This window comes from Curcuma longa, chromosome 12, assembly GCF_044706935.1.
Source record: "Curcuma longa cultivar G26 ecotype Majalengka, Jawa Barat chromosome 12, ITB_CL_G26_1.1, whole genome shotgun sequence".
In the NCBI taxonomy this organism is placed as follows: Eukaryota; Viridiplantae; Streptophyta; class Magnoliopsida; order Zingiberales; family Zingiberaceae; genus Curcuma; species Curcuma longa.
In genome coordinates, this window is record NC_133872.1 from 8,629,785 (window position 1) to 8,642,103 (window position 12,319).

The 12,319-nt window shown below is 37.7% G+C and overlaps 1 protein-coding gene across 1 annotated transcript; it reads left to right on the forward strand.

Annotated features, from left to right (window-relative positions):
• Positions 1 to 8,703: 8,703 nt before the first annotated feature.
• LOC141843663 (very-long-chain 3-oxoacyl-CoA reductase 1-like) lies at positions 8,704 to 11,787 on the forward strand. Its single transcript, XM_074731720.1, has 3 exons — positions 8,704 to 9,344; positions 9,719 to 9,788; positions 11,415 to 11,787. The coding sequence occupies exons 1-3, from the start codon at positions 8,704 to 8,706 to the stop codon at positions 11,670 to 11,672; spliced, it is 969 nt and encodes a 322-aa protein (XP_074587821.1). The 3' UTR covers positions 11,673 to 11,787.
• Positions 11,788 to 12,319: the final 532 nt, after the last annotated feature.

The following is a 12,319-nucleotide window of genomic DNA, read 5'->3' on the forward strand; positions in this document are numbered from 1 at the left end:
GGAAAGGAAGGGAAAGGAAGGAAGGGAAAGTAAAATATTTATATTTCTCTTGTTTGAAAGGGATGGAAGGTTCATTAATGTAATATGTGTTATCTTATTTGAAGAGGAAAGGAAGAGGAATGAAAATTAAATATATAAAGTTACAAAAATACTTTTACTTCTTAAAAAAGACAGCGTATGTAGAAGACGGATGAGAAACTGTAAAATTCTATCAATATTGTTGCATGTAAAAGTTAGGATATAGAAGGTTTTAAACTAGACAATGCATGCTCTTTGTAAGTCCCTGTCATTGCCTCATTAGAGGAGGAGAAGAAGAAGATTAGGGTTATTTGTCTTTGTCCTCTTGAGTCTTGTCCTTGAAAAGATTTACAGTGAGAGTCAACGCTAACGTTGATGTCGTAGAGTGCGAGCGATTGGACACTAGACGGTGATGACACACGTTGTGTGAGGAGCGACGACGCAAAGACGAGATATCTAAACAGATGAGTTAATTTGAGAATTAATATTTTAAAATAGAGATAAAATTGAAATAAAATATTTTTGAGTTTCTTTTCCCTTTCTTACATCAGAAATTGGAGTGTAAGAAATTCTAATGATTCATGAGCATAGAAGGGTAAAACTTACCCTTCTCTCCCCTTTCCCTCCTTAATTCACTCCATCCCAAACAAGAGTTAAAATTCTCCTTCTTTTTATTTATCTTTCCCTCTCCTTCGCTTCTCTCGTATCCTTCCAAACAAAGCGTTAATCTCTACAAACAACCACCATGAATTTTGCCTGTGATTCCTGTTTGATTACTAGCTACTCTGAATGTTATCTTTAGTTTTTTGTTGTCTTCTACTTGAGATTTGGCTGCTTATTCCCTTTTTAAGTTCTACTACCAGCCGCACTTGTGGAGTTCAATTCTTTTGACAGGGCAGTAGAATATTGCACTCCAGTTTTCAATAACTATTTGGTAAAACATAACAACTTTTCAAAATAGTTAAAAAAACATTTCATAAAATTTTTAAAAATAATTTTTAAACAGTTCCAAAATATTTTTTTTGAAAATAAATAAATAACAAATAAATTGCTCAAAAGATATGTGAAAAATTAAGCAATTAATAACTTATAAGTGTAATTAAATACTTAAAAGAAATGTAAGCAATTATAAGTAATTTAAAAAAATATACTTAAAATGCATGATATGTTAAGTTTTTTTAAGACCCCAAGCATGAGTTAACTAAAAATTTCAATATTTTTAAAAATATAATATTAAAAATAAATCATCTAAAATATCACCCTTAGAAAATGTCTAATCTTTTTTTCTCAACTCAAACAATATCAATTAATTATCAAGTCTAGTTAAGGATTAGTCACCGTAGTGATCAATTTAAGTTTATACCCTTTGGTTCATATAGATGTACTAATCTACATCTGGAATTTTGGGTCAATCATAATCATCTCATGTTCGTCTATGTGACTTAATATACAAACAAGTTAAACCTAGATGTTTGTAAGATACAAATGCTGCGTAAATCTATAGATATATGAAATCTACGGTGTATCCTAGACTAGTTAAAAAAACAAATAGAATAAATATGTAAAACAATATCATAGAATAATTCTATATTATTTATCTAGTAATCTCATAGTTCCTATAAATTTTAACATGAGTAGACACATAGAAATCATGAATAGTTTGTTGATTTTATTATTTTAACATCTCACACATTCTAAGTTATCAATCATAGTAGCTTTATGGGTTATGTGTAACGACCCGGCCCCTTGGGCGGCCCAACTAGCGGCCCAATCGGCGGTCCCTTGGGCGGCCCAACTAGCGGCCCCCTTGGCGACCCCTATGTCGTCAATCGACGACCCTCGGCCGTGTCGTTACTCCTAGGACTTTCCACCCCTGGCCAGTGGATTTTTGCCTCCCCCAAGATTCGAACTCTAGACCTCCAGGATAAGTACTAGAGTTTATGAATCCTGGTAGCCAAGTGAGCACTTCTCACTTGGTACCAGGATTCATAAACTCTAGTACTTATCCTGGAGGTCTAGAGTTCGAATCCTGGGGGGAGGCAAAATCCACTGGCCAGGGGTGGAAAGTCCTAGTGAGTAACGACACGGCCGACGGGTCGTCGATCGACGACATAGGGGTCGCCAGGGGGCCAAAATGTGGGCCGCCCAAGGGACCGCCAGTTGGCCGCCCAAGGGGCCGGGTCGTTAAATAAAAGGCGCATTTTTATTGTAACGACCCGGCCCCTCGGCCCCTTGGGCGGCCCCAACTAGCGGCCCAATCGGCGGTCCCTTGGGCGGCCCAACTAGCGGCCCCCTTGGCGACCCCTATGTCGTCAATCGACGACCCTCGGCCGTGTCGTTACTCACTAGGACTTTCCACCCCTGGCCAGTGGATTTTTGCCTCCCCAGGATTCGAACTCTAGACCTCCAGGATAAGTACTAGAGTTTATGAATCCTGGTAGCCAAGTGAGAGCTTGTAACGACCCGGCCCCTCGGCCCCTTGGGCGGCCCAACTAGCGGCCCAATCGGCGGTCCTTGGGCGGCCCAACTAGCGGCCCCCTTGGCGACCCCTATGTCATCAATCGACGACCCTCGGCCGTGTCGTTACTCACTAGGACTTTCCACCCCTGGCCAGTGGATTTTTGCCTCCCCAGGATTCGAACTCTAGACCTCCAGGATAAGTACTAGAGTTTATGAATCCTGGTAGCCAAGTGAGTCGCTTGGCTCATGAAACTCTAGTACTTATCCTGGAGGTCTAGAGTTTCGAATCCTGGGGGAGGCAAAAATCCACTGGCCAGGGGTGGAAAGTCCTAGTGAGTAACGACACGGCCGAGGGTCGTCGATCGATGACGTGGGTCGCCAGGGGGCCGCTAGTTGGCCGCCCGCCCCGCCGCCAATTGGGCCGCTTAGTTGGGCCGCCCCGGGCCGAGGGGCCGGGTCGTTACAATAAAAAGGCGCCTTTTTATTGTAACGACACGGCCCCTCGGCCCCTTGGGCGGCCCAACTAGCGGCCCAATTGGCGGCCCAATCGGCGGTCCCTTGGGCGGCCCGACTAGCGGCCCCCTTGGCGACCCCTATGTCGTCAATCGACGACCCTCGGCCGTGTCGTTACTCACTAGGACTTCCACCCCTGGCCAGTGGATTTTTTGCCTCCCCCAGGATTCAAACTTTACTTCCAGGATAAGTACTAGAATTTTGAATCCTGGTAGCCAAAAGGTATTTGATCTTGGGTTATGTGAGATAATCCCGGGTGGTTAACGACACGGCCGAGGGTCGTTGACGACATAGGGGTCGCCAAGGGGGCCGCTGACCGCCGATTGGGCCGCTAAGGGGCCGGGTCGTTACATTATGTGAGATATTTTTTTAAAATTTTACTTGATTAAGATTAGGTTTGAATTAGAAAAGGTATTTGATCTTGGGTTATATTCGGGTTTAGTTTTAGATTAGTTAATTGTACATTTCTTAAACAGACTTCCAAGTTGTGGCGAGGCTCAGAGGCTTTCTTAATCGGATCAACGACTATTTCTTTAGACAAAGCCAATATAAGAAATCATACACTTAACCAACTTAATATTAAACCTTGATTTAATTAGTTTAGGATGTGGTGAGTTAACTTCAACTAATTCCACTTAGTTAGGTGCATCAGGTAGGATACGTCTTATCCAGTCTAGATATGCACTTTTTCTAAATATCCCTAATGTACTATTAGTTCACCGCGTCCTGATACTATGTTGTAAGATCAAGAGACTCCTTTTCCTATCTTGTCGTTCTAGTCCTATCTAGCCATTTTAACTTGAGGATGAAATTAAACAAAATTAAAAACAAACAAGCATGCAAAAATTACTCAATTAATGAGACAAATTTCTTATTGTCTCCCTTGGATCAAAACTTTGATAATTTTTATTTAAGTAATGAACTTTATTCTTGAGGATCCAATATTGGTTAAGTCCTACTTTATTTATTAAACATGCTTTTAGGCTCTATGTTTGGACTTGTTTTCTAACATATCGATTAACTAATGACATGTAGATTTTATGTCTAGTCTTAGCTTTGAATCCAAGTTCTAATTTGTTGTACATAACTCGGTGAGCAAAAATTCGGTTAAATCGAACAAATTGACCGAATCATTCAATTCGGTTATTTCAGAATTTCAAGTTTCTTTTTAAAAAAATCAGTTATATCGATTAATCAGTTCGACTTTAAAATTCCTTATTTGGTTAAACTGAATAAATCAAATAAATCAAGATAAAAAAATTGATAAATCTCTCGTAATACTTAAAAATTTTGATTATTTTGATTAATTCGATTTTCGACCAAATTAATCAATATTTTATCGGTTCGGTTGGTTCGATTAGTTTAAAAAAATTTGATCGGTTTGATTAGCTTGAAAAAATTTGATTTGTTTGGTTTCGATTAATTCGGTTCGGTTCGATTTTACTTGATACTCAATATTATCGAAGTGAACCTTTCCAACGTACCCTTGAGTTCTTCAGCCCAACTTTTAAAGAGAGAATTTTCTTTCTCAAGTTTTTTAACTTGAGTTGAGGTTCCGTTTTGAACTTGATTAGTTGAGGGACTAAAGTCGATCTTCTCCTTAAAGAATGACCTAATCCGTTCCTTGGACTTAGCTAATTTCATAATTAAACATGTTATACAAATTCAGTTTGATTATTTCATAATTTCAGATTTTTTTCTAAAAAAATGGATTATATCGATTAATTCAATTTGGCTTTAAAATTTCATATTTGATTAAACTGAATAAATCGAATAAATCAAAATAAAAAAATCGATAAATCTACCATAATATTTGAAAATTTTGATTATTTTGGTTAATTTGATTTTCGACCGAATTAATTGATATTTTATCGATTCGGTTGGTTTGATTAGTTTGAAAAAATTTGATTTGTTCGATTAGTTCAAAAAAATTTGATTTGTTGGCTTCGGTTAATTCGGTCTGGTTCAGTTTTAATCGCATACTCAACCCTATCGAAATGAACCTTTCCAATGCACCCTTGAGTTCTTCAACCCGACCTTTAAAGAGAGAATTTTCTTCCTCAAATTTTTGAACTTGAATTGAGGTTCCTTTTTGAACTTGATTAGTCGAGGGACTAAAGTCGATCTTCTCCTTAAAGAATGACCTAACCCGTTCCTTGGACTTAGCTAATTTCATAATTAAGCATGTTATAATTGTATATAATTTTTCAACTAGTGGAAATGTTACCTCGTCGTCTTGTTGGTCTAACTTGAATTTGGATCCGTTGCTTGACTTGGACTCGACTACGTCTTCCTTCGCCATTGGAGCTATGAAGCTTGTTTGCTTCAATTCCTCCATGTCTGATTCTTTTGAGGATGATTCGTCTCACGTGGCCTTCAACGTCTTCTTCTTCCTTTTCTTTTTGGTTCCCTTTGAGTTCAGGCATTCGGATTTGTAGTGACTCTTTTGGTTGCATCCATAGCAAGTCACCTCCGTCTTGAGTTTAGTGGTTTTGTTCGGACATGTTTGTTTGCCTTTTACTTGGATCACCTTCTTGAGTTCCCTCTTGGTAAAGCTCTTCTTCTTGATCAATTTTCGGACCAAGTTGATCATCTCCGTTAGCTCCTCATCATCTTTGTCTGAATCTGACTCGTCTTCGGATTTCGATTTTTTCGGTCAAGACTTCGACTTGGACTCCTTGCTCTTGATTTGCCCTACAATCAAAGAAATACCCTACTCAACTTGACTCAAGTTAGCATGTTTATGCAATTCGAATTTACAAAAAAGCTTGTCTAACCTAATTGTGGAAAGGTCCCCTAGAGACTTTGTATGCATCTACCATAGATGTCCACAAAGTGTTTAAGGAAAGACCTTAAGGGCGTATCTTATTATATTTTGATTCTCCATTGGTTGTTCGATTGAATGTAGTTTGTTTATGATGTCCTTGATTCGGGCGTGTAGTTGACTCGTGGAGTCACCATCCTGTATTTTGTGATTAAATAATTTATTTAAATACAAATCACGCTTCATTACCTTAGTGTCGTTGGTTCCCTCGTGGAGCTCGATCAGTTTGTCCCAAAGGTCCTTGACAATTATGAATGGTCTGATGTGGTTGAGTTTTTCTTTGATTAGGTTGCACTATAGGATTTGTGTAACTTTAGCGTCGGCTTCAATTTGTCTCTTGATGTTAGAGGTTCACTTTTCGCATTTAAATTTTTCTCTGATTTCATTGACCGATAGTGTGAATCTAGTTTTGATAATGATCCACATTTCTATTTGGGTTTTCAACTAGTACTCTATTCGTCCCTTCCCGTACTCGAAGTTGTCACCATTGGATAGGGGAGAACGAACAACGTTGTACCCTTCTTGATGGGTCATATAATGCTTGCTAGAAAAATAAAATTAAAGAATGTTCCAAGACTTGGTGTTGGGTAAGTAATGCTACTGAAATATAAAATAACTTCGACAGTTGTACAAAAAAAAGTGAAATTGCTCGAGTGGTGGTTGCATCAATTCAGAGTATCTCTGCTCTGATACTAATTGTAGGACCATTGAAAGCAATAGAAGGGGAGGGGGTGAATATCGCTCGTAAATTTTTTTCCTTTTTCGAGAGAAAATGCAGTAGAAATAAACAAGTAACACAACAAAAATTCATTTATTTTTTTACTTGGTTCACAACCACCGACTGCTATTCTAAGGTTCACAATCAAGGATCGCTTATGAGTGAGCAATCAACTAAATTTTTTCTTCAGAAAATCTTTTCGGAGGAAGAGAAAACCTCTTACAAGTGTAAAGGTGTGGTAACACATTACTATCCTTTTTATGAAAACAAAGGTTATCGAAGAGGAGTATTCATCGACACATAGACAGTGCAGTAGGATACTAGTCGGATTAATGTCTAAGTTCGTCCCCTTAAAGAGGACACATCCTTACTTGCCCTTCTTTTTAGAAGCGTCTCGTCACTACATAAGCTTACATTTATTTATCCTTTGTCAAATATCTGGTCCAATTCATCTGTTTGAGCTTCCTCTGTTTAGTGTTCGATCACTCAACCCATCAGGATTTCCTTTGACTCGATGTCCGATCCTTTGACCCATCAAGTCCTTCTTGTCAGATATCCGATCTCGCTAATCCATCTAGACTTTCTGCTTAGTGTCTAATCATCTTGATCTGCTAAATCTTCCGTTGTTTAGTATCTGATTTACTTGATCTACTAAGGCTTCCATTGCTTGGTATATGATCCACTCGAGCTACTAGGGCTTTCCTATTAAGGCCTACGTACTTAACAAATACATTAACTCACCAAGGCTTAACTTGAAATTTTTTTGTTAACATCAAAACTCAAGTTCGATTATCTGATATTCCTTGCACTAACATTCTCAAGTCAGTGATTTCTTCGTGTAGTTCAATCAACTTGTCTAGATCTCTTTAGCATCGTTGAATGGACCAACTTTACTAAGTTGCTCCTTAACCAAACAACAATATCATTTACCTGAGCTTTTGGCATCATTTCTTTTGATAGCAGTTTTAAAAAGGTTTAGTAGTTATAAAAGTTATGAGAAATGTAAAGGAAATACATTTTGGTTTTTCAAAATTAAAATTAATTTTGAAATTAATTAATCTATTGTGAGTAAGAATGTAATAAAAGGGAAACAAAATAACATGGTGATTTAACATAATTTGATTCAATAATTCTCAACATTTGATAGATAGTTTTAGTCAACATGGCTAATCGATCTAAACTAGTCAAGACTATAAATGATGACATTAATGATACAAGATGTTCCACCAAATATAATAAAGTGTGTGATTATGAAATTTAAGGTAATGTTCTCCTTCAGTCGATTGTAATTTTCTGATTTACCTTTTCACAGATTGACATGAGACCGATCGTGTGGGGCTAAAGTAAATTTCAACTGAAGTGATTGTGAAATTTAACTAGTGAATAGCTAACTATACAAAGAAAACAAGCATTAACTTGTGTGTTAATTCTATAAGTTTAGTGAGATCCGGTCCGTCCGTCCGTGGGGTAACATTAACTTTTGATTTGATAGATGGTTTTATTGCTCCATCACCAACATTGCAAAATATTCATATATTCTTATTCATTGTTATCATAGTAATTATAATTTATAATTATTATAATATAAATATTTTAATTTTAATCAATATTAATAATATTATATTATAATAATTATAGAATCATAGTTATTATATAGTTGTAACAGTTATGATATTGTAACTATTATATTATGTAATTTTAATAATTATGAGATTATGGTTGTTAGAACGGTAATAGTTGTGATCTAGTAATTTCTTTTTTATTCAATTGAGTATTTTTTAAAAAAATATATAATTATGATTTATAATTATTATAATATAAATATTTTAATTTTGATAATATTAATAATATTATATTATAATAATTAAGGATTTATAATTATAATAGTTATGAGATTGTTACTATAAAAGTGTAACAACATATTTCTAAAATATTAAAAATAAAGATATTTTTACGAATAAAATCTCCCACGTAATTCTGTTTCATTGCATCGACTCACGCTCTTTGGCTTTGGCTTGCCACGCACGTTTCGTGGGAGCCCTGCCCGGTGCCCGCTCCGCTCTTTCCTTTTTAGTTCAATCGAGTATAAATATCCCCTTGCCTCTTTGGGCACTCCTCACTCTCTCTCTCTCTCTCTCTCTCTCTCTCTCTGCTTCTTCCCCCACAAGACATGGCTACATGCTCCTTCCACGAGCACCTCCAATCTTCGCCGGCCTGGCTTCTCCTCCTCGCCGCCATTGGCCTCCTCGCCCTCCTCAAGATCTCGCTCCTCGCCCTTCGCTGGGTCTTCGTCACCTTCCTCCGCCCGGGCAAGAACCTCCGCCGCTACGGATCGTGGGCCGTCGTCACGGGCTCCACCGATGGGATCGGGAGGAGCTTCGCCCTCCAGCTCGCCCGCGAGGGCCTCAACCTCGTCCTCGTCGGCCGTAGCCCTGACAAGCTACGCGACGTCTCCGATGCCGTCGGAGCCGCGTACCCCGCGGTTCGCGTCCAGATTTTGGTATTCGACCTCTCCGGAGACATCTCCGAAGGCGTCGCCCGCCTACGGACGGCCATCAAGGGGCTAGATGTCGGTATCCTCGTCAACAACGCTGGCGTCGCGTACCCCTATGCGCAGTTCTTGCACGAGCTGGATGAGGAGCTTCTGAGTAACCTGATCAAGGTGAACGTGGAGGGAATGACCAAGATCGCGCAGGCCGTTCTTCCGGGCATGCTGGAAAGGAAGAGGGGCGCAATAGTCAACATCGGCTCTGGTGCCGCTAACGTCATCCCTTCTGATCCGCTCTTCGCTGTTTATTCTGCAACGAAAGCGTAAGATCTGAGTTCCTATTTTTTTCCATGATTCATTGCGCCTCTTTACTGCCGCCCTGATAATATTGAACTGATTTGAACACTAGTTTATATGGGATGATTCAAGCAAGCCTATAACTGATAACAGTGTCTGTCTGGGACAAGGAATTTTGATGGGAAACCTTTCTGTAAAGCTTAAGCTTGTCGTGTTATGCATCTTTTTCTTGATCTTTGATCGAAAAGTTTAGCAAGTTCGTTTGCTGCATGAGTTAAAGTGCTTTTATGGACTAACATGAAGATGTACTTCTCTTATTTCTTTTTTATTTGCTAAACTTGGGTTGCTTGCAGCCTATGCGATCTTTTGTTTGAAAAAGGGTGTTTAATACTGTTTTCAGGTACATTGATCAATTATCAAGATGCTTATACGTTGAATACAAAGGGATGGGAATAGATGTGCAGTGCCAGGTACTATTCAAACAGTTCGATATATTCTGCAAGATATCTGTTACTTTTCTCTAGCCTCCCTTTTCTGCAGATGACATGATATGGCTTTGAATGTGCTCAATGATGCGTCCTTCACTTTAATGTTTTTCCTCCATAAACATGATAAATATACTCAGATACCATCAAATAATAATAGTAGAATTTAGTTACAAGCACAGCTCAATAGATTCAACTTGATGTTTGCACATTTAAAATCTATCACGAAAAGCCTTTTCAGTTTGTTTCCATATAGAATTTCCATCAAAAATAGTTTGCTGCTTGAAGTCTTGTATTATTTGTCATACAGAAAAGGTTGTGAATTGGCAATGAAAACAAAATTGGGGAGGAAGTCCAGACAATCATTCTAATGATATATCTATTAGTCATTCTAATGATATATCTATTAGTCATTCTAATGATATATCTATTAGCAATTCTCTCATGTTTATTAGATTTAACTTTTCACCTATTTCTTTCAGTTTCCTGTTTCTGCTTGAAACTTGTATGTGATCATTTTTAGTCATACAGAAATGGTGGTGAATTGACAGAGAAAACAAAATTGGAAAGAAAGTTCAGGCAATCATTAGAATAATTGTCAATCTATTAGCAATTCTCTCTTGTTTATTAGATTTACTTTCTCGCCCGTTTCTGTCATTTTCCTATATCGGTTTGAAGTCTTGTATGTGATCATCTTTGGTCACACAGAAGTGGTGGTGAATTGATATAGGAAACAAAATTGGAAATAGAGTCTGGACAATCATTCTATTGCCAATCTATTGGCAATTCTTTCTTTTTTATTAGATTGAATTTCTCATCTGTTTGCCATTTTCCATTTGAAATAGGACACCTGAAAAATCAGTGGCACAAGTGCTCTAGGTTCTAGAGTATTTCCTGCCACTTTTATTTTCCTCTACCTCGGTTACTTGGCTATTAGAACTCTGGGAAGTGAGATTCATATACTCTTTCCATCTGCTAGATGCTATTACCATGAAAGGTTGAATTATATGGTTCAATGCGGAAGTCTTCTCTCATGTGGATCAGTATATTCTAACACTTCGGAGTATTTACAATGAGATTGGTACCTATTGCTTCTGCCAAATATCCAGTTAAATAAAAAAATGGATATGTTTGTTTTATATCTATGTTTATGTTTGGAAGATGTAGTAATACATTAGTTTAAATCTTATCTTTCTCATCACTAATCTGATCTACGATGTCGTAAAAAGAAAAGAATAAGTAGTGCAGTTCTTAAATGGATAGAAGTATCTATCTGATTATTGCCACACTGAAACAATCTGACTGTATCTCTAAGAATGTTCTCTGTATTGAATGAATTGTTGCACTTCTAAGTTTAAGCATAGAAATTAATTATCGTGTATATACGTGTCTCTTCTTCGAATGCGTACTGTGTACACTCGTATCTAAATGTATGCCTCTACGTCTTTATTTACGCTCCTCCAAAAACAATTTGGGTACTACAACTCGCTATTCTAGAGGGAACACAGTATGTTAATTCTTGTTTATTATCCTAGTTGAAAGCTTGTTGGGTTATTGTTTTCTTGCATTTGACATGCATGTACATGACTTAGTTTCTGGATTGGAATGCAGGTGCCCTTGTATGTGGCTACTAAGATGACATCCATCAGGAGATCTTCCTTCTTCGTCCCATCAGCAGACGGTTATGCTCGTGCAGCTCTTCGATGGATAGGCTACGAGCCAAGATGCTCACCCTACTGGCCCCATTCACTCATATGGTGTCTGATTTCACTATTTCCCGAATCCATGGTTGACCAATGTCGACTAAGCTTCTGCATGAGTATTCGCAAGAAGGGGCAGCTCAAGGATTCCAAAAGGAAAGAACAGTAGTGCGCCTTGAACCAAAATGGTAGTCATCTGTTTTACTTCTCCAATTGTAATTGTGATGACTAGTCATAATGTCGATTGATCTTAGCAGCTAATAAATCTAGATGTATTCTGCTGCTGATACAACCCCCCTCTACTTTTAAACTGAAATTGAGAGCTTCTTTGGCTGCAAATTAATAAGACCACACATTATGCTTAAAATAGCATAGCACCTCATGTCTGATAGGTACCACCAATGAGTTGCATTGCAAGATTGTATTTGATCTTGAATACTTAATAGGTAAAAATCAAAGGGTGTTCTTTCTTTTTAAAACATCAAAAGGGTGTTCTATCAAAGTTATGTTTTAGGGTTTAGGATTTTGTCCTGAAGAGCATGTGAAGTCAGTGTAACAATTTAAGGAGGTACACTGGCAACCAAAGATTTCATTTAGGGTTTTAGGTGTTTGCAACTTACCGTTATAGCTTACAATGACATTGGATTAGGGTTCTTGATCTTTTTCATTTAGTATTTTTGGTATTTGCTGAAAGTAAAGCGATACATCCAACTAAATCAATTTATTACCTGATCTAGTTATCATCATTTATAAGACAATTAATTCATCTTGAGATCATTAACTTAAAGCTTATAATATGTTAATAGTCCATTAATG

Coding starts and splice junctions, on each gene's coding strand:
- LOC141843663 (XM_074731720.1), top strand. CDS start 8,704: ATGGCTACATGCTCCTTCCACGAGCACCTCCAATCTTCGCCGGCCTGG. Junction 9,345..9,718: donor GTTTATTCTGCAACGAAAGC/GTAAGATCTGAG, acceptor TACTGTTTTCAG/GTACATTGATCAATTATCAA. Junction 9,789..11,414: donor GAATAGATGTGCAGTGCCAG/GTACTATTCAAA, acceptor ATTGGAATGCAG/GTGCCCTTGTATGTGGCTAC.